The sequence below is a fragment of the Ochotona princeps genome, chromosome 3 (genome assembly GCF_030435755.1).
Source record: "Ochotona princeps isolate mOchPri1 chromosome 3, mOchPri1.hap1, whole genome shotgun sequence".
Taxonomy (NCBI): Eukaryota; Metazoa; Chordata; class Mammalia; order Lagomorpha; family Ochotonidae; genus Ochotona; species Ochotona princeps.
The window spans coordinates 92,127,445-92,148,875 of record NC_080834.1 but is presented as its reverse complement, the minus strand read 5'-3'; the positions used below and the strand labels follow the sequence as shown (position 1 = coordinate 92,148,875).

Here is a 21,431-nt window from a genome sequence, read left to right as displayed (position 1 = left end):
AGTGGATAATTTGTGGAAAACTGTTACTTTTGATAAAGTTTAGTCCTTTCCTTGTAGCTGCAAAGAAACTTGACTGGAATTTTAAAATTAACAGTCTAGAAAACCCAATAGTTAGAATCTTTCTCAAATAAGTAGACAAATCAAGTTGAGGACCAGGGTTAAAATATTTTTCATTCTCAATATTTATCAGTTCATGTGTTTTGTTACTCCAATTGGCTTCACACACACACACACACACACACACACACAAACTTTTCATAAGAGCTACTACATCTAGATGTGACGAAAATAAATTAGTTCCCCTTCTCTTCTAAAAGACATTGCTTCCTCTCTAAAGCATAAAAAGTTCTATAATATCTTATACAAATTAACCAGTGTTCTTACAAAAGTAATACAGTTTTGGACTGATGACATCACACAGTGGTGAAGTACTAAGAACAAGAATATATGGATCAATTAGGCATTTTTCATCTAATCAGTTTCTAAGTTACTTAATTCTTGGCAACATACAGGAACTGGGATGTATTTTGGTACTCAAGTCACAGATTACGGAGAACGAGAAGCAGTGTATCACAGTAACAAGGTTTGTATTGGACAAACAACTGCAAGCTGAAGAACTCTCTTCTATGAACTCTGGGATTTGTTTTGTTGTTGGTCACTTGGAGTAGATCCTGAAAAAAGTAAAACAAAAGTCAACATAATTTTCTAACCATGGAACTAGCTAAGCTAAGCAAATATAAAAAACTTAAAAACAAGGAGATACATTTCCTATTTTTTGGCTGACTTAAACTGAGATGAATTTGGGTCTTCCTGCCTACATATTCTTTTTCTTTTCTTTAAAGATTTATGTATTTATTATTGGAAAGGTAGATTTAATCTGCTGTTCCACAATGCCACTTTAGCATTTTTATTTATTTATTTATTCTTAAAATTTATTTTTATTGAAAAGTCAGATTTACAAAAAGCAGGAGAAACAGAAAGATCTTCCATCCTCTAGTTCACTCGCCAAGTGGCTGCAACGGCCAGAGCTGAGTTGATCCGAAGCCAGGAGCCAAGAGCTTCTTCTGGATCTCCTTCACGGGTACAGGGTCCCAAGGTTTTGGGTCATTCTCTCCTGCTTTCCCATGCTACAAGCAGGGAGCTGGATGGGAAGTGGAGCAGCCTGGACACAAACTGGCGCCCATATGGGATCCTGGTATATGCAAGGTGAGGATTTAGCCACTGACCCACCACACTGGGCCTCTGCCTACAAAATCTAAAGAGAAATGTACCAGTGCACTTGGTGGTAGGACAAACAGACTTCAGACTGATTCTGTCTATGAGGAATCACAGGCGGAGAACAAAGTGTTTACTATAAGCACTGGACACTATAAAAAGGTTTTATAAAAATGCAATAAAAACACAGGATTGGGGAAGAAAAGAGGGAGGGAAAGAAACTACCAATGCTGAAAGGTAACTGGTTTTTTAGGATATGGAGATTTTAAAATCTTTTAGGTGTTTAAGGGCCTAAAATGGCCTACTGTCTCCTAAAATGGGAGATAATAGCTAGGTAGCCTTTCCTTCCCTCTTGTGGACTTCTGAAGCCTATCACCCCTGGAGAAAAATCAGGCACTGAGCAAACACAAAATTTAATCATATGCTATACGTTCGAAGATAAATGCATTTATGTTTGTGCAAAATTTAACAGCTTACAGGAAGAGACAAGCAAAAGGTCATTGTTCTAAAAATCGTGGCTTAAGAAATGAAAAGGAAAGAAACTCTCTAATCTTTGAATTTTTTTTCAATGATTTATTTTTTATTGGAAAGTCAGATATACAGAGAGGAGATACAGAAAGAGCTTCCATCTGCTGGTTCATTCCTCAAGTGGCTGCAATGGCCAGAGCTGAGCCCATCTGAAAGCCAAGAGCCTCTTTTGGATCTCCCACATGGGTGCAGGGTCCCAAAGCTTTGGGCCATCCTCTAATGCTTTCCCAGGCCATAAGCAGGGAGCTGATGGCAAGTGGAGCAGTAAAGACACAAATTGGCACCCATAGGGGATTCCCCACAGGTGCAACATGAAAATCTATCCACTAGGCCATCGCGCTGGGCACTAATGTTTGAATCTTATGATATAACTAATACAGGTGCAATTTCTAGCAGAAAGGGGGTATTTGTAGGGTCTAACCATATTAATATGGAAAGTCTGAACAGAAATTGATGAAAAGTTGAAGCTATTCATTTAAGTACATCAAAACCAGGACAAACAAATACAAGAACCCCTATAGATATGGGTCAAAAGGAAAACAAAGATTCCAAAGCAGTTAGGACAGGAGACAGGTTTTCTAAATATAGATTATATATTTGATAAAAGAAGAGAAACAATGTAGCACTACTCCTCAATGTGCATAACAAAAAACCTGAAATCTGACAATATACCAAGACAGTGATTCATCAGTTTGTATCTTAGAATTACTCATACTTCATACTATGCACACCAAAACAATAATATAATAGTTTACTTTCCTAGGACTTAACCATTCTAGGTGTCATAAAGTAAGCTGCATTACCAGTAAGAATCATCAGTGTTTAAATATGAAAAGGAGGTAATGGGCATAGAAAAATCATTAGTTGAACAAGACATTCACCTTCAGAACAATAAATTAGCAAAACCTACTTCCTATCACTAGGGAAGAGATATTTTAAGGGGATGTTCAAAAACTTAAAAAAGTAAAATCACAGGGTCCAGCATGGTAGCATACCAAGTTAATCATCAACCTATGATGCCACATCCCATACAGGTGCTGGCTTTTGTCCTGATCCTCTACTTCTGATCCAGCTCCCTGCTTATGGCCATGGAAAGCAACAGGGGATGGCTCAAGTCCTTGGGCCTGTGCACCCACATGGGAGATCTGGAAGAAGCTCCTGGCTTCAGATTAGCCCAGCTCTGGCCATTGTGACCATGTGGGAAATAATCCGATGGATGAAAGATTCCTCCCTCTCTCTGTAAGTCTGAAGTAAAAATAAGTAAATCTTTAAAAAAATCACACAACCTGCTAATCTGATAGAGAAGAGAATTAGCATTGGAACGACATGAAATGTTTTACAACTAACGGTTGGGACATAAAATAAGTCTTCCACACTAAAATTAGCTTACGGAATGGACAAAGGCGTCTGTATTCCATATAGGAATGTCTGGGTTTGATTCACCATTTGGCACCCTGATTGCTTTTGGTTCTATTAATTGGGCTCACAATGGAGGCTTGGAGGGATTATCTGGCTCTGGACTTTGTCCTGGCCCTGTCCTGGCCATCGTGGGCATCTGCAGGTTAAATCAGTAGATGGGAGTTTTCAGTCTCTTAAATAAACAAATAAAAACAAAACAAAAACCTCATTATGTTTCTTTTAAAACATTTTAAGTTTACATTATTTAGATCATTAAGACAATATGACCTGAAAACATTCACAACAAAATAGTTTTAAAATGACAGATCTCCTTGTAGAAGGCCATATAAATCACAAAACAAAGTCACGTAACAAAATGTTTTAACGAACGTTCTTAAAATCTTTTTTGAAATTGGTCACCAAAATTAAAATTTTAAAAGCCTTTAGCTTAATAATGTGAGTTGTTTTCACTTTCAAATCATCAAACCTTGATTTGATTCTTCTGTATTCATGCTTTCTCCATCTGCAGTCTCCAACATTTCTTCATCTTCGTCCTCATCATCATCATGTAGGTCTTTTGAAATCAATTGTCTAGCTAATTTAATATTCAGTCCTTCGTTGTAGTGAAGTTTCCTTTTCATTTCAAATTGCCGTTTTTTTTCTGTAAGATATCAGAAAAGCAAGCTTAGAAAGTCTCTCAAGAGTCTGGGTTTTCCTGGAGAACAGCTGCACTCCTTTATTTTCAACACGTTTAATGCTGCCTTTATGCTCCATGGCAGAGTTGAGTAGTCTGCAAAAAACCTACAGACGGGCCCGGCGGCATGGCCTAGCGGCTAAAGTCCTCGCCTTGAAAGCCCCGGGGTCCCATGTGGGCGTCAGTTCTAATCCCGGCAGCTCCACTTCCCATCCAGCTCCCTGCTTGTGGCCTGGGAAAGCAGTCAAGGACGGCCCAATGCATTGGGACCATGCACCCGCGTGGGAGACCCGGAAGAGGTTCCAGGTTCCCGGCATTGGATCGGCGCGCATCGGCCCGTTGCGGCTCACTTGGGGAGTGAATCATCGGAAGGAAGATCTTCCTCTCTGTCTCTCCTCCTCTGTGTATATCTGGCTGTAATAAAATGAATAAATCTTTAAAAAAAAAAAAAAAGCCTACAGACCACAAATTCCAAAATATTTACTACCCTACGCTTTACAGAAAATCTTGCTAACCTTTGCTTTAAATACATCACAATAGAAGAACAGGAAAAAGAGACATTAAGAGTCATATTTTTGTGGAGAAATTTTAAATATATTTCGACAAGAGCTGAATCACAAAAAATATGCACTTATTATGCACAAAGTCTGTACACACACACATACAAGCATACATGCATGCATTATACAAGACAACAACTAAAAGTGGTTAATTTTTGGTCAAAAACTACAGGTTAATTTTAGTATTTTAATATACAAGCAAGACACGTTTCTCTTATGTACACAGTATAGTCACGACATTATTATTATTATTATTATTATTATTTATTGGAAAGTCAGATTTACACAGAGAAGGAGACAAGAGAGAAAGATCTTCCATCTGCTGATTCACTCCCCAAGAGGTTGCAACAGCCAGAGCTTAGCCAATTCAAAACTAGGAGCCAGGAGCTCTTCCTTTCAGAAACAGAAAGAAATCTTAAAAAAAAAAAAAAAAAAAAAAAAAAAGGAATGCTTCTAATATAAGTGGTCTCATCTCCTTTGAATATCAGTATTCACTTCATTTGTGATTTTTGTACACCAGAGCAACATAATGCAAATGAGTAATACACTTTAATACACTTTGGTTTTGGGCCCTAGCCATGGTCAACTATTCATATGAACTCAACAAGTCAGTTGTTCCTTTTACATCTACCTTTGTGTTTTATAGAGGTAATGTTTATTCAGCATTTATAACACACCAGTACAGTGCCAAGTGCTTTAAAGGATTCATCTCACTTATTGCCAAAAAGTTTAAAATAGTTTTAGGGCTCTCCATTTAGAGAACAGAAATTGGGGGGCCAACACTGTGGTATTAACAGGTTAAGCTACCGCCCACAATGCTGGCATCCCATATGGCTCCAATTTGAGTCACGGTTGCTCTCCTCTGAGCCAGCTCCATCCTTATGGCCTAGGAAAGCAGCAAAAGATGGCCCAAGTGCTTGAACCATGTGGGAGACCTAGATGAAGCTCCTGGTTTTCTGACTTAGGCCTGGCTCAGCCCTGGCAGTTGTAATCATTTGGACAGTGAACCATTGTACGGAAGATGTCTCTGACTCTTCTTTCCTTCTGTAAGTTTCCTTTCAAAAAATTAATTAAAAAAAAATCAGAAAACTGAGGTTCAGAGAAGTAAAGCAAATCAGGGAAGCAAAATATCTACAGTACAAACTTAGATATGTATAACTTCATAGACAACTATTTCAATTTAAATATTAAGATTTGTTTTTTGGGAAACTTCAATATCAATAAATGTTTTTTCAGATGTAACTATGTTGCAGTTAATTACTGTCCTTCCCTAAATTATGAGAATAATTAGGTGAAGGACTCCCCCTTTTGGTTGACTCTGGAACTGTAACTTAAGTAACAATTCCCCTGAAAACATGTAACACAGGTAACAATTCTCTTCTCAATAGATCCTAACTTCAGAGAGAGTAATGAGGATACACACTCTAGAAACAACTTCCATTTAAAAACCTTTCCAAGAGTTCTTTCCCTTGTGAAATATTTTGGGAAAATAAAGCAGGAAGTCACTGAAAGTAGAAGAGATAATTACACAACTTGAGAATAAACTACATGCAAAATTTCTCTCATACAAATATTAGGCTCAGACCATCATAGTTCTGTTGAATAGGCTGTATTCCTCTGAAAATTCATGGAAAGAATAGCAAACTATACCTTAGTAGCCACGTAAGCTAAAGCTCTCGACAGCCAAATGACAAATATTTGGAGTCTAAGCTCTCAAGTGTCTGAATTTCTTTTACAGCACAGGTAGACCCCACATTGCAAAGTTTCAAGTATGCTTCTACTACCTTCTTTTTTCTGAATGTGTGTTTCTTGCATATTTCCCCTATATTGAGGCTCCTTTTTCTATTTTAAAGATAATTAAAAACAAAACAAACAAACAAAAAACCCAAAAAACAAAACTGCATGGCCATCCCTTGGTACCCACAGTGGCTCTGGCTCCAGGATCTCCTGCAGATCTTGGAGGTCTGCAGATCCTGAAGCTCCTTATTTAGCTAGTGACAGGCAGGCCAATGACCCATGAACTGTGAATAAAGGACAGAGACTGGAGACTAACAAAACAAAACTGCTCGTTAGTATGCAATAAGGCTTGAGGAAACCAAGGAACCGAGCTTGACCTGTTCATCACTGGGTGATAGAAGAGACCCCTCATGCAAATTTCCAATGTAGAAAATTTCCCCAGCGAGGAGTAGTTAAGGATGCCAAACATTTGAAAAGGTGAGGATGTGTGAGTAAAATGTGAATACAACACACTGGAAATTCTGCTACAGCAGCTCTGTGAGCTAAGCAAGCACTGGTGACACACAAAACCCTAACAAGATTATTGTGAAAAAGAGAAACTTGGATTTACTTGTTTATAAAAACAAATCAACAAACAGACACTTCTTCTCAGGAAAGGCTAGAAGTTAGTTTGCTTTTGGCGACTGCCAAGCTGACTGGCTTGAAAACAAGCAGAAACTGGGTTCAGTGGTGGTGCTTTGTTGCAAGAGGCAGCCTGTTTTCTCGTTTATTTTTGTTTTAACCTACAAGGCTAAAAATGGAGCTGCGGAGTCTAGTTCTTCTGAACCTTTGAAACACCACACTGTACATGTGCCAGCTAGAAGGCTGGTAAAGGATTTACATAATCTGAGAATGAGTGAGAGTGGGCAATATCCACATCACTGCAGTTTCTTTTTCCATGAAACAAGGGGCTAGAGGTTGTATTTCATAAAACATCCCCCCAAAATTGTGCCTAAGACGATAGAAAACACAAAAACAAACACATATCCAACAGCAAACTTCAAGTAAGAATTTTAGATGAATTTAATGTTCTAATAATCTGACAAAACCATCATTTGGAAACTGAAGAAAACAAAGGTCAAGTGTTTGCAAATAACCTTCTCATATTCCCATATACTTTAAATCATTCCTAAATTACTTATAATACATAATACCATGTAATGCCATGTGATCTAATACTGTAACGATATGACTAGCTGTTATTTATACTGTATCATTTAGGGAACAATTAAAGAAAAAAGATCTGTGTTTACTTGATTAAAAATTATTTTTTTCCTTAATAGTCTTTATCCCCAGGCCCGGAGCTGTGGCCTAACAGCTGAAGTTCTCGCCTTGAACACTCCGGGATCCCATATGGGTGCCAGTTCTAATCCCGGCTGCTCCACTTCCCATCTAGTTCCCTGCTTGTGGCTTGGGAAAGCAGTTGAGGACGGCCCAAAGACTTGGGACCCTGCACTCGCATGGGAGACCCGGAAGAAGTTCCTGGCCCCTGGCTTCGAATCTGCGCAGCACCAGCCCATTGCGCTCACTTGGGGAGTGAATCATCGGACGGAAGATCTTCCTCTCTGTCTCTCCTCCTCTCTGTATATCTGACTTTGTAATGAAAATAAATCTTTAAAAAAATATTCTTCATCCCAGGACCCGGCATGATAGCTCAACTGGCTAAACCTCTCCTTGTAAGTACCGGATCCCATATGGGCACTGTTTTGAGCCCTCGCTGTTGCACTTCCCATCCAGCTCCCTGCTTGTGGCCTGGGAAGGCAGTGGAGGACAGCCCAAAGCCTTGGAACTTTGCACACATATGGAAGACCCAGAAGCTGCTCCTGTCTCCTGGCTTTGGATAAGCTCAACTTATATAAAAGGTGCAATACACTCCTTCTCTCTAAGCCCCTATAGAAAACCACCATTACTTGCAAGAACAGAAACCATGAGCGGGTAGCAGTGTCTTAAACTGCACGCGAACCTTAACACGCTACCAGAGCCTCTCCTACCCGTTAAGAGGGCTCCATCTCATTTTCCACCACACTACTCCTCCTTTTCTTCCAATAAAGCTCTTTACATCTGACCATCCTGGTTCAGTGGATAAATACATGTCTATTCTGCAGCAGGAAAAACAAAAGTTGTACGAAAATGAGCTCTTACAGTTATCCACACACCCCAAAGTCCACCCAAACACTCAATGGCTCTAAATGCACTAATTAAATATGTACCGAGTATGCTACACAAAATACCAAAAAGCACAGAGAAAAGCTTATTAGTAATGATTTTAAAGATGGCAATATTTTCCCAAATTCTTGAAATCAGGAGAGAAAAACCCACATAAAAGAATCAGAAAGGTAACTGCATCGATTTTCATTTTCCTACCTGCAACTCCCCTAAATAAAAATGACCTGCCAATCTTCCAGATAATGAGTTTACATTATCAAAAATTATTAGCAGCATACAGCAAGCAATAAAGAAAACAAATCCACTACCTCGTTCTTCAGGGGACAGGTCATTGTCCTCCTCTCCACTGCTTTCCTGTTCCCGAATTCGGTACTTCGGCTCTGAGCCTTCAGCAGCAGCCAATCTATACCACAAGCATTTGCAAGGAAATTAGCGTTCTGATAGCTTAAATATTTTACTAATTCAACTTTTGAATGTCATAAAAACATCTGAATATTTAAAATCTAAATGTCACTAGAACATCTAATTAAATGCTAAGGGGAAAACAAAAAGCAAGAGAGTTAAAAATGGGTTTAGAATCCAACAAGCAACAAGAACAGAGGAAGGGTGCAAGAAATCAATGAGCAGCAGAAAATTCTCTGAACTTCTCTTTTGACCTCTATATCTCTATTTTAAAAATGTAGATGGCAGAATATCACACACACACACATATCCCACAGGAAACTGATACACCTGCATATCCTAGCTTCAAGTCCTGAACTACAATTTCCCTACCACCTGCACAACCTAATTTTAATCAAGAAACAAAACTATGAAAGTTGGTGTGAAAGATTCACATTAATTTGGCCTTTAATCTGTACTTGTACAAGTTATGTCTTCAACTTAGTACAATCAAAACAGCTTAAGTGGCTCCATCACAGTAGTCTAGTGGCTAAAGTCCTCACCCTGCACACACTGGGATCCCATATGGGGAAAGATTCTAATCCCAGCTGCTCCAATTTCCCATCCAGCACCCTGCTTGTGGCCTGGGAAAGCAGGAGAGAACGGCCCAAAGCCTTGGCACCCTGCACCCGTGTGGGAGACCTGGAAGAAGCTCCTGACTCCTGGCTTTAGAATGGGTCAGACCCGAGCGGCCACTTGGGGAGTGAATCAATGGACGGAAGATCTTTCCTCTCTATAAATCTGACTTTCCAATAAAAATAAATAAATCTTTAAAAAAAAAAACAGTGTAAGTGATAATGCTTTACAGTCAATAATACTTACTTCTTAGCTAAGGTGTCTGGAGTTACAGCTTCACTGGTTTCTGTATCGCTGCATATGTCCTCATCGTCACCTATCATACTAGGATTGGCAAGCATAATGTAATTAGAACTATTATACAATCAGAAAAACAAGACATACAAATGCAATTCTACCAATCTATTTTAAAATACCGTTATACTTACTGTACTGTCACCATCTTTGAGGTTTAATTGTATAAAATCTCTATTCAATGAAAATATTTAAAAGTATACCACCAATAAGGAAAAAGTTCCAACTGATTAAAAGGAAAAACAAAATACAGCAGGCATTTGGCTGGCAGTCAAGATACCAGTTAAGTTGTCTGCATTCATGTGGGAGTGCCTGGGCTCAAGACTGGTCTGTGGTTCCTATTACCAGCTGTCTGCTAATGGAGTCCCTGAGTTTCACATGCTTGGGGTTCCTTCCATCTACTGGAGAACCGGACTGATTTTTTGGTTCCCAGCTTCAGCAAGAGGGGTGTTATAGGCAGCCTTTCAAGTAAATAAAAAATTGTAAAGTATATTAAAATACTAATAATCCAACCAAAAAGATAAAAGCAGAAAACTTGAATATTGAGAAAAAATAAAAATACTTTCTATTCCAACAAAGTTGGAGAAAACAAGCAATGCAAAGAAACCACTATCTTGTTTTAGAGTGTGCATGTGTCTATCAGCCTTAAGAGAGAGGCAATGAGCTACAGAGACACAAAAAACATGAAAAGTAACAAAAATCTAGATCCAATGGCTCTGATTCAGGAAGTTTAACTCTTAAGCCCTTCCTTTTCTATCTGCTAACAACAACAACAAAAAAAAATAATGGCCACTTTACTGTAAAAGAAGTCAGCCTCAATTCTTAAACCACTGAAAAGTATACAAAGAAGAATTGGGCAATATACTAAAAAACTCCTGGTTAATATGTTTATTGGTTAATCAGAAAGGCAAGTTTAAAATAGCTATAGTTTAGAAGATGTTACTTTTCCCCAAAGAAATGTGAATTAAATACCTGTGCATTACCGGATTTAATTAGACAAATTAATGTAAAATCAACAGTTTTCAATTTCTTCTATGTTATACCATAGAATTTACAGATGACTACTTTATAATTGTGTATGTAAATAAAAGAACTAATGTTTTATATCAACAACAGGGTAAAATTCTTAGGTAGTATAATAAATCTTTCTATGAAATGTATTTTCTGCTAAACAAACTAAAAGCAAAGCATGGAATGGGAATACTGAGCCTTGAACTGGTAAAGCTGAGGGCGTTTCTCTCTGCATACACTCAGCCTCCATTACATAGAGTCCAAATAACTTCTCAGCAACTCTGGGAATAAGAATACACTTCAGGGCTGGGTGGGGAGCAGCAGTACCAAATATCTACCATTCACATTTACTATGTTTTAAATAGTAAAGTTCAAAAAATAACGGCTGCAACTATGTCCAACCAATGCAGATAAGCAAGATCTGGCTACCACAATCACCCCGATTTTGGATTCTGGTGCAACAAAGGTTCTGAGATGGTTTTAAAGCATATATCTGTGATAAGAACAAATAAAACAAACAAAAAAATTAAACAAATGACAAACAAAAAAATGAAACAAACAAAAACCAGAAAGCATATATCCGTGTTTGGGAGAAAAATACGGTTACAAATTTTTTCTTAAATATGCAGTCTTCTCTCAGATTTCATTATCATTCAGTTTCATCATTTGACCTACTTATTTCTACCTTTGTCACAACCTTTAACATCTTTACAGTCTTACATTATTTTTCTTAGTATCAAGTTATCTTGAATTAGCTTCCAAAGTTTTCACTTATTAATTTAAAATTTGGCATTTGATTCTATTTTACTGGTAACTTCTGGATCAATGCTGTCTACTTCAGCGACAAAATATTTTCATCCTGGAAATTATTAAGTACTTTTCAGAGCATAACTTTGGGTGATGTTACTTATTTCAAAATTACATCTTCTCATTTTTGTCTTCTTAAAGAATTTACAATTCATTTAAATCATTATGAAATTCAAAACTACCAAAAATCATGACAACGCTGAAACCATCAAACTACATAAATGCAAAAATAAACACATCAAGTTGCTAATAGTAGCAATGACTACTCATCTTTAGCATCATTAGCAGCTAGTGACTACTAAGGAACAAGAAATAAATGTCTGACCCTGTAATGATAATGTATACAATGCATTCCACAATTTTAAAGCTATATATTACTTGTACTGTCATTTAGAATTACGCAGTATTAACTGGTAATCTTGTGACAAACATAAAATAAAATAGATTCAAATGATCAATTATACAGAGAAGCTTGCAACAAGGCAACACAGCAGTGAATCACTAAAGGAACGGCTTCCACAGAACATTACCTATGGTAAGGGGTGCTCGGCTCATCTATTTTCATTAAGCCATAGTCTTTGTCCGCTGGATGATAAGTCGCCAAGATGTTCATTTCATCCCACTTCTGCGACTTCTTACTAAAATTAAAAAGAAAAAACATTCCCCAATGCAGTAAAATATAAAATACACAACTATAATTTATGGCCATCTAAATCCTCTATATTAATTGCTATTTATTGATATCTGTATATTTTTACATATACTAAATGCTCTGAATATGTCATACTAGAAAAACAATTTGTGCTTATATAGTAAAAACAAAGTAATTTAGAATCTCTGTCAGGTTCCAAATAGTCCTAAGGTACATGTAGGCTTTATCTGACCTATGGAATTAATAATTAATATTATTAGCTAAACATTATTACATTATCTACAAATTCTAGTAGTTATGGATTTCAGACCTACAGTATATCAGTAATTGATTAAAAAAAAAGCACCAGGAATATTTCCGTTTGCACAACTTCGTCAGAGATAAACCACAGAAATTAGGACATAAATAATTAATAACATGAAATTACAGCAAAAATTTTATTGAATTCAGAGTTCCATGATGAAATTCGATTGTAAATAAATACTATAGCTCACCTTATTTTTAACAGAAAGCAAGAGTGTACTAAGAAATGCAATACCTGGGAGCTGGCTTGTGGTGCAGCACTTTCTGGAGGCTAAGGATGCAGAGACAGATATTTCACAGGTGATAAAGGCAATTTTCAGCACCCCCCCAAAAAAGTTAAAGTTGCCTTAAAGTCTCCTCATTGTGAAATAGTCTAAGTCTGAAACACCTACATGAAGCTAAAAACTAAGACATAGGTCTTCTTTTATTTTTAAAAAAGATTTACTTATTTTTATTAGAAAGGCAGATATAGAGGAGAGACAGAGGAAAATCTTTTTTTTTTAAAGATTTATTTATTTTTATTGGAAAGGCAGATATACAGAGAGGAGAGACAGGAAGATCTTCCGTCCGATGATTCACTCCCCAAATGACTGCAACGGTCAGCGCTGCACCGATCCAAAGCCAGGAGCCTAGAACCTCTTCCAGGTCTCCCTTGTGGATGCAGGGTCTCAAGTCTTTGGGCTGTCCTCAACTGCTTTCCCAGGCCACAAGCAGGGAGCTGGATTGGCAGGGGAGCTACCAGGATTAGAACCGGCGCCCATAAGGGATACCGCACGTTCAGGGTGAGGAATTTAGCCACTAGGCCACAGCACCGGGCCCCAGACAAAAATCTTGTGTTAGCTGACTCACTCCCCAAGGGGTCACAATGGCCACAGCAGAGCCAATATGATTTCAGGAGCCCAGAGGCTCTTCCAGGTCTCCCACACAGGTGTAGGGTCCCAAGGCTTTGGGCCATCCTAGACTGCTTTCCCAGGCCACAAGCAGGGAGCTGGATGGGAAGTGGAGCAGCCAGGGCACGAACTGGGGCCCATGTGGGATTCTGGTGCACGTAAGACAATGACTTTAGCCAGTAAGCTACCACACAGGGCCCAACAGGTCATTATTTTTAAGAAAGAAACCATTTCTACTGCATCATTATTCATTCAGCAGGAAACTCTTATGGGTATCCACCCAAGTCCCCTGAATTTTCAGCTAATCAAATTAAAATGTCTCTGATATTAAAAAAATCACTTAGTTAAGCTAGATTGGATAAAGAGAGCTTTAATAGTATCTATTCTTCAGATGCCCAGTCTTCTACCTATCATACTAATAGTTGATTCTGTGTCAGAAAACAAAATACAAACTAGTTGGGAGACCAATGTTTTAAGTTCCAGCTACCTTTCACGAGTGTCGTTTATTACAAACAATTCCAATAAACACCTTCTTTTGGGTTATATTTATGTGAAAATTATTATAAAATGGAGCTATAATACTTCCTATGAATAGTGTTGCTAACTGAAATAACGTCTGTGAAATCAAATTATAAAAGCACCATACAAATGTGAAGGAGCTTTTAGGATTTTAAAATCCAAAGTCTTGGATTAAAAATACTAGAACATGGGCCAGCACTGTGGCAGAGTGGTCTCTTGTTTGAAACCTGGATGTTTCGCTCGTGGTCCAGCTCCCCACGTGTGACGCACCTGGGAAAGCAGTGAAAGACGGCCCAAGTGCTAGGGTTCCTTGCGGGAAGAAGTTCCTTACTTAGGACTGACAGCCCCAGCTGTTGTGGCCATTTGGGGAGTGTACCAATCTTTCTGTTTCTCCTTCTCTGTAAATCTGATTCTCTAATAACAAGAAATAAACCTTTAAAAAATACCAAAACAAGATTTCACTTAATATACAGGGACTGAGTTACAATAGTTTTCTGAAAAGAAGTTTGAATTGCTTTTGTGTTAATTCCCTTCTACCTTTGTCCTACAAGATTTGAAACCTAAATCGTATCTTTGGAGATCTCCCCACTTGAACTGCTGGACTCAGAATTCTAACCAAGAAAAGACAGAAGACAGAATAGGACAATCATTCATCTCAGCTACATGTTGGCAGCGAAATATGGGACAAATGGAGACTTCATGATGGACCATATCAATCAGTGGACCACCTCATCGAGCGAAACTGGCAGTGACTCATAACTGGAGAACTATTAACTCCACTTGAGCACATATCTCAGAGCATGCCCCACATCCGAGACTTGGGGTGGGCGGGAAACCGGGTGGGGCTTCTCCCTCAATATCCCCTTTTACCTCAGATACATGATGGAAACAATATGGACATAATAGCATTGCCCACCTCCCTATCCCCCTGAACCTTTTTTTTTTTTCTTTTCTTCTCTTTCTTGATTTTCCTTCAACTATAGTTAACTATGTAAAGATTGTCAACAACAATACAATAAAATGGATTATTAAAAAAAAAAAAAAAAAAAAAAAAAAACAAAAACAAAAACAAAAAAAAAAAAAAAAAAAAAAAAAAAAGAAACCTAAATCATTTTTGGAAACACTCAGGAATTGCTACAAAATGGACATTTCTAAAAAGCAGTTAGTTCTCTACTTCAGATTAAATTTAGTTTCAGGAACTTTATTGTTTACTCTTTTCTGCAAATATTTGTAAATTTAGGAATGGCTATCAATTTAGGTAAGACACTTGAGATGCTTGTGTCCCATTACTGGAGTGCTTAAATGGAGGTCTTGCTCACACTGCTTCCAATCCAGCTTCCTGCTAAAGCACAAGCCGGGAGGCAACAGGTGAGGGCTCAAATAACTGAGACCCTGCCACCATGGGGAAGAACTAGATTAGGTTCCCAGGTCCTGGCTTCAAACGCATGCCCTAGCGGCTACAGTCGTTTGGAAGTGAACCAACCAATGGAAGATCTCTCCCACTCTCTCTCATTCTTTTTTCAAATAAGTAAATCAATAAATCTTTTAAAAAAAGATTTATTTTTATTGGAAAGTCAGATTTATAGAGATAAGGAGAGACATATGCTGGTTCACTCCCCAAGTGGCCACAACAGCCGGAGCTGTACCAGTATGAACCCAGGAGCCAGAAGCTTCTTCCAGGTCTCCCATACGGATGCAGGGTCCAGCAACAATTTAGGCTGTTCTCTCCTGCTTTCCCTGACCACAGGCAGCAACTAGAAGGAAAGTGGAGCATCTGGGATACGAACCAGCGCCCAAAGGGGATCCCGGTATGTGCAAGGTGAGGACTCTAGCCACTAGGCTACTGCACTGTGCCCAAAATCAATAAATCTTAAAAGTGGGAGGAAAAAAAAACTACAATCTCCCCAAAATGTTAGGAAATCAATGAAATTTCAACAAACTGTCAGAAGGCACTGGATATGAAAATCCACACCTCCACAATTCATGGCATGACCCTGAACTTTCAAAATCAACATCATGCACTGTGTGACCTTTCTGGACCAGTCTATCTGCAGACAGAAACAGAGGCACCACCACTACACGGCAGGTCTGCTGTGATGGCAAAAGCACCTGCTGGTTTTAGGCCTCTCTTCACTCCGCCTTGGGTAACTAGTTTTGCTACAACTTACATCTGGTCAATAAAAAGTCCCAACTTCTCACTTTCACTTTGTTAAGTCAAAGGATGCCACTTCAAAAACCCACATATACTTTTTGTAGCGGTGACGTGCTCTTTTGATAGTTTTGCCTGTGCCTGGTGTGGGAAGTAGGATTTTTGCTTCAAGGTGAAAAATGTTAATTGCACATTTCATAAGTAGTTTTGTTTCTTTAAATAAAAATTTAACTTGCACAGGTTGACAGAGTACAAGATTTTGGAGACTGATGTCATTACCAAACAGGTGAAGACTTACTGATAGAAGCAATTATAAGCAAGCAAAAAATAACTTTTATACAGTGAGATTCTGTGTGTAATATTCCACACCTCCTTATCAGCAGAAAAGACAGAGTTGGATTATGCCTCTACCTTGAATTATACCAAAGGAAATTAATTTAAGCACATTTTTTTGAAGCAGTAGTGGAGCCCAGATTGTATAAAACATCCCGCTGAGATACAGTAAAAGTTAGATTCCTATATTCATTACTATTACAGCAAGACTAACACCCAAAAGTTAGGCATTCGATTAAACAGTTGCATTTACTAATTCATTTAATACTTCAGCTTACCTACACGCACACACAAAATAATTCACTGGAAAATCATAACTAATAGCTTGCCATGGCAGACAGGATTCAAACCCAAGCAATTACCCAGTTCAAACCTTAAGTGTAACACTTCTCATAAAATAGGCTTTAGCGACATTTAACATATTTTAGTAATTCAAAATGTACATTTTTGCAATTTTAATATTTCCATAAAATAACTAAAGTAGATTGCACCTTATAATTGGCAGTTTTTCTTTCTTGGTAATACACTTTAGAACCAATGGTGCCCTGTTTTCATGAAGTACACATATGTATGCACACACTGGCTAACTTACACCTGCAGCTGTACACTATACTCAAGGTATGTGGAAAGAATATTGGAAATCTTACAATCAACAGAAGACAGTGAAGTTTTACTAGACAGTGGATCACAATGTACCCAGATATATCTATGCCAAATTAAGTGTGTTTATAAGTTCCATCTAATTTTAATTTAAGCAATCAATAAAAAGTAGTACCTAATAGTATCTTCAAGGAAATCATTCACTGAAAATAACAATCCTAATGTAAAGCACAAAGAGAAGAGTAATACTAGTAAGGGCAGCACTCAGCCTCATCACTCAGATTCCCTGGCTGTAATTTACTTGTGAAAATGGATTTGCAGTATTCCAGGTGTGTTGGCAACGTGACGCCACCGGGAGGGACCAGGGTTACAAAAAAGACAACACACAATGGGTCACTCTTGTAAACAGAATGCCGTTTATTTGGGGTAAGCCGGCCTCTTTTATAGTCTTCCTAGTTCCTCCCAGTATTATCCCAATGCTCAGGCAACTCCTAAGCTCCCCTGGGGGCATCTTAAAAAAGGGAAGCAGGGAAGAGGAACCTGAGGTCAAGCCAGGGGCTAAATGTATTAGGCCAAGATTGCCCATCCTGTTATCCCTTAGAAACAAGCTAAGCTGTGGAGTTAACCCTTGGGAGACCGGGCCCTGCACAGGTGCCTCAGTATTTGCTCAGACACCTGAAGAGTAGGAAGAAGTCAGATTGCCCACTGCCCATGTTCCTAGCTGAGGTGAACTGGCCCAGGTAAAGTCAAACCAACACTTTTACTTCAGCACTTATACAGTGTACAAAGGTCTCTTCACAATTCCTTCAGGATTTGTTCTCCTACATTTTTGTTGGTAAATTTCCTATGCTCTGAAGTGTAAAACACTGTCTAATGTTCCTAAGTGCAAGAAGGCTGTGATGTGACTTTCAGAGAAAACAAGAATAGAGAACCTTCGTCAGGCACAAGTTAATAGTGTCATTGGCTGTGAGCATAATGTTAATAAACCATTGCTAAGTGGAGACACAGAACAGGTGTGACCATAGATGTACAGGAATTTTATTCCAACTTCCCCTAAGAGCAAGGCTTCGGTACTCACTGATTCAGTGTATGGGCGTACTTCACAGAACTTAATTATTGTAAGTAACAACAAGAGACTTAGACCTCTGGTCAACTTTACACATGAAATTCTTCTGCCTTGTTCTGTATGTCACGTTGTATCATTACACTGTCATTTGAAGTTTTCAATCTTTCAAAACAATTTTTTAAGATTTGAAAGGCAGATTTTTACAGAGAGGAAAGATACAGAGAGATGTCTTCCATCCACTGATTCACCCCCCAAATGGCTGCAATGGTCGGCGGTAAGCCAATCTGAAGCCAGGAGCCAAGAGTTCCTTCCAAGTCTCCCAGGTGGGTGCAGCGTCCCCCGGCCTCGGCACAGCCTCTACTGCTATCCCAGGCAACAAACAAGGAGCTAGATGGGAAGTGGAGCAGCCAGGACATGAACTGGTGCCCATACAGGTGCCACAGGGTGGGTACTACATTAGCCCCTAAAGTTTCTCACTCTTAAGTGCCTTGTAATTGCAAGAATTATTAATTTCCTTTTTATGCAAAAGGAAGAATATTGATTATAATTAAATTAAAACTCAACATTACAGAGTTTCAAGTGCATTCAATTGTACTTCATTACTTCTGTTCAAAGAAGTCCTTATAAAGTTAGTAATGTTGCTTGCAAGAGCTGTGACATCACAATGCACACTGCTTGACTAATAGAATTATTTCTTGACTTTACAGTCACAGAATACTGATCATGAAAAGCCCAGCTCGTTTTACCACTTGGAACCAAGCATCAAGACCCTCAATGACTTACAGCTTGGTAGCTCCCTTTGAAGACACAATTCTAACTGCAGCTTCTACACACAAAGCCCGGAACAGCTGACTTAGTCCAGGACAGCAGCTTTGGAGACAAAAAAGACCTGGATGAAAACCCTAGGCAATTAGAGAGGAGCCAACCCATACTATGGGGCAGGGGAAATTAGAGCAGATCAAAGGTGAGAATAAGTAGAAGCTAAGAAAGCAGAGAAAGAAAAGACAGAAAGCTCACATTGCAGAATAACACAAGTGTCCCTGCCACATACATTCCTGAGGCTACCTGAGGACCATCCGCAGCTGTCTTCAACTACCTTGGTCTTCCTATTATAGCTTTGTTCTGCTGAGACTGTTTTCTTAATCCCATGACCTAAAATGCACGCTCCTCCCCTACAACTCTCCATTTAAAGTGGCTTACCCCAAACAGGGTTTGGAAAACTGCCTGGCACAGAATGCAGGACTGCAGCACCCAAAAGGGAGTGAGTGAGACATGGCACTGGGAGCTGCCGGATAAAAGCAAGGCCCTTTCCAAACTCAGAAACTTGTCATACTATCTAATATTTTCTCTAAGGTAATGTAGGTTATCCCAAAGTTACTATCATGAAGTTATGAATTCCTTTTATGGTCCAAAATGAAATCCTTTTTACAGGAAAGCTCTGATTCTAATAGTCTCAGAGTTCATGACCATAACTCAGTGTCAAGACCTCCCCAACTTCAGTAACTTTAACCTTTTTTTTTTTAACAGAATGCAGAGTTACATTTTAATACCCTGGTCCTCTTGCACCTGTGAACCAGTGTCTCACACTTTATATGATTTATTGCAAACTTTTTTTTTCCACCCAGCTTTGTATCTTGGAGATCTTTCTCTGTGTACAAAATCACACTGGAAATTGCTCCATTATACACACATACACCATAATGAATATTTCACTAGTTCTCACTAATGGGCCTTGGGTTGTTTCCAATTATCTATTACTACATGCCAATGCTTCCGGGCAACACGGGTCCCTGCAGAGTAAGGCTCAAGCAACTAAAATATCATTGGAACACTTCAAGTTGCTCCTCTCCCGACGATGAGCTTACTTGTGTCTGCACACAAACTAGAAATCATTTAAAACTAGCTGTAGATGCAAAAACTTACGCGCAGTAAATAGCTTTCCATTAAATATAGATCAAGGACTTAGGAAGTGCCGTGACAATGACACACCAGGAAGTCAGGCAGACATGTGTGGCCCGAAGCTTCAGGGCGACAGTAAGGGTCTTTTGCGGGGGCTGGGAGGAGACGGTCTCAATGGCTCGTGTCTTAAAGGGTTCCCAAGATAAGTAAACACACTAATTACTAAAGATTCCTAGACAGCTCAGAAATGAGGCTAAGAAATGTCAGCGAAAACTCCGAAACTTCAGTTTGATTCTTTAAGGTTCCCAACCACGGCAAGCACAAGGCTCCTGGTTGTTTACCAAACATGACAGACGTGCGTACTTTTTAACAACAAGGAAACGCGGCACGCGGCAGGGCTCCTGCCCCTCTTTCATCCTTACTCCGGGCACTGCGGACCGGAGGGCCGGGCGCGGCCGGGGTCGCGGCCCCGGGGGCGGCGGGGGGGGGAACGCCGGCTGCCCGGCCGGGGAAGGACGGACTCCATCCCCCCCGCCCCGGCTCTCACCTCAGCTCCTCGTCGACGCTCCCGCGGGGCTGCTCGGTCGAGGCCACCCGAGAGGAAGTCGCGGAGGTCTTGTTCTTCAGGATCCCCTTGATGGGCCGGTGCGAGGCCGTCGAGGCCGCCATTGCCGGGAGCTCCGGGGGTCGGCTCAGGGTCGCTGCTGGCGTGGGGTCCGGGAAGAGAAGGGGTCGGGCGCTCGCAGAGCCCCCTGCCAAGGCAGCCGCAACAGCCCGCTCGGGGCTAACGCAGCCTGCGCGCCTCTGGGTGTCGCAAAGACGGCCACGGACGCTGGTGGTCACGACACAAATGACCCCGACGCCAGAGCCTATGCCGCCCGGCCCGGCGGCCCCCGGCGCGCCGCCCTTCACCGCCGGCGTTTCACCCGCGGCCCGCGGAGACAGGCCGGCCTAGAGCCCCACCGCGGGAGCGACGCGGCAGCCCCAGCCCCGCGGGCCCGCCCTCTCGCGATATCTAAGGCGGGGCAGGGGCGGGGAGAGAACAAAGCCCACCTTCTGGCCCCGCCCCCTGCGTCCGGCCTCCCGCCGCCGGCTGGCTCCGGCCTCCCGCCGGCTGGCTCCGGCCGGGAGCGGCTCCCTGAGCGGGCGGGAGCGCTTCTGCCAGCCCGGCGCCCGGCTCGCGGCCCGGCCGGGCACCGCGGGGCGTGTCCGCCAGCCCCGTCCACGCCCCTCACCCGCACGGAGGGCGATTTCTGTTTCAACACTCTTAGACTCGAAGGTAACGTCACTCAACCACGCTGTTCACTGGCTTTCTAGAAAGATGACGTTTCGTTTTTCCCATTCAAGTCGCCGAAAAGATTGTTTTCTGAAATCGTAGAATGTCAGCAGTAGTGTGGACCTACTGTGAGGTCACAGGCACGTTGACTTGTAAGAAACAGGGGGCGCTTTGACTTTTCACCGCTGGAGAGGGGCTGCTAGGGCAGAGCGTGGAAGTGATCGCTGCTTGTCCGGAGCCTGTGAGGAGTGACCGGGAGGGCGCCGGGTGCTGCGGGC

General features: G+C 40.5%; 1 protein-coding gene across 2 annotated transcripts; it reads right to left on the bottom strand.

Moving 5' to 3' along the window:
- Positions 1 to 475: 475 nt before the first annotated feature.
- On the bottom strand, positions 476 to 20,880 carry PPP1R2 (protein phosphatase 1 regulatory inhibitor subunit 2). Of its 2 annotated transcripts, XM_058662093.1 has the most exons (7): positions 20,425 to 20,880; positions 18,762 to 18,848; positions 11,997 to 12,104; positions 9,601 to 9,678; positions 8,646 to 8,740; positions 3,629 to 3,802; positions 476 to 671 (listed from the first exon to the last, which is right to left on the bottom strand). In XM_058662093.1, the coding sequence occupies exons 1-7, from the start codon at positions 20,544 to 20,546 to the stop codon at positions 625 to 627; spliced, it is 711 nt and encodes a 236-aa protein (XP_058518076.1). In that variant the 5' UTR covers positions 20,547 to 20,880; the 3' UTR covers positions 476 to 624. The 2 variants fall into 2 exon arrangements, with proteins under 2 accessions (XP_058518076.1, XP_004577863.1); XM_004577806.3 differs by lacking the exon at positions 18,762 to 18,848 and having other exon boundaries at positions 20,425 to 20,869.
- Between the last annotated feature and the right edge of the window lie 551 nt (positions 20,881 to 21,431).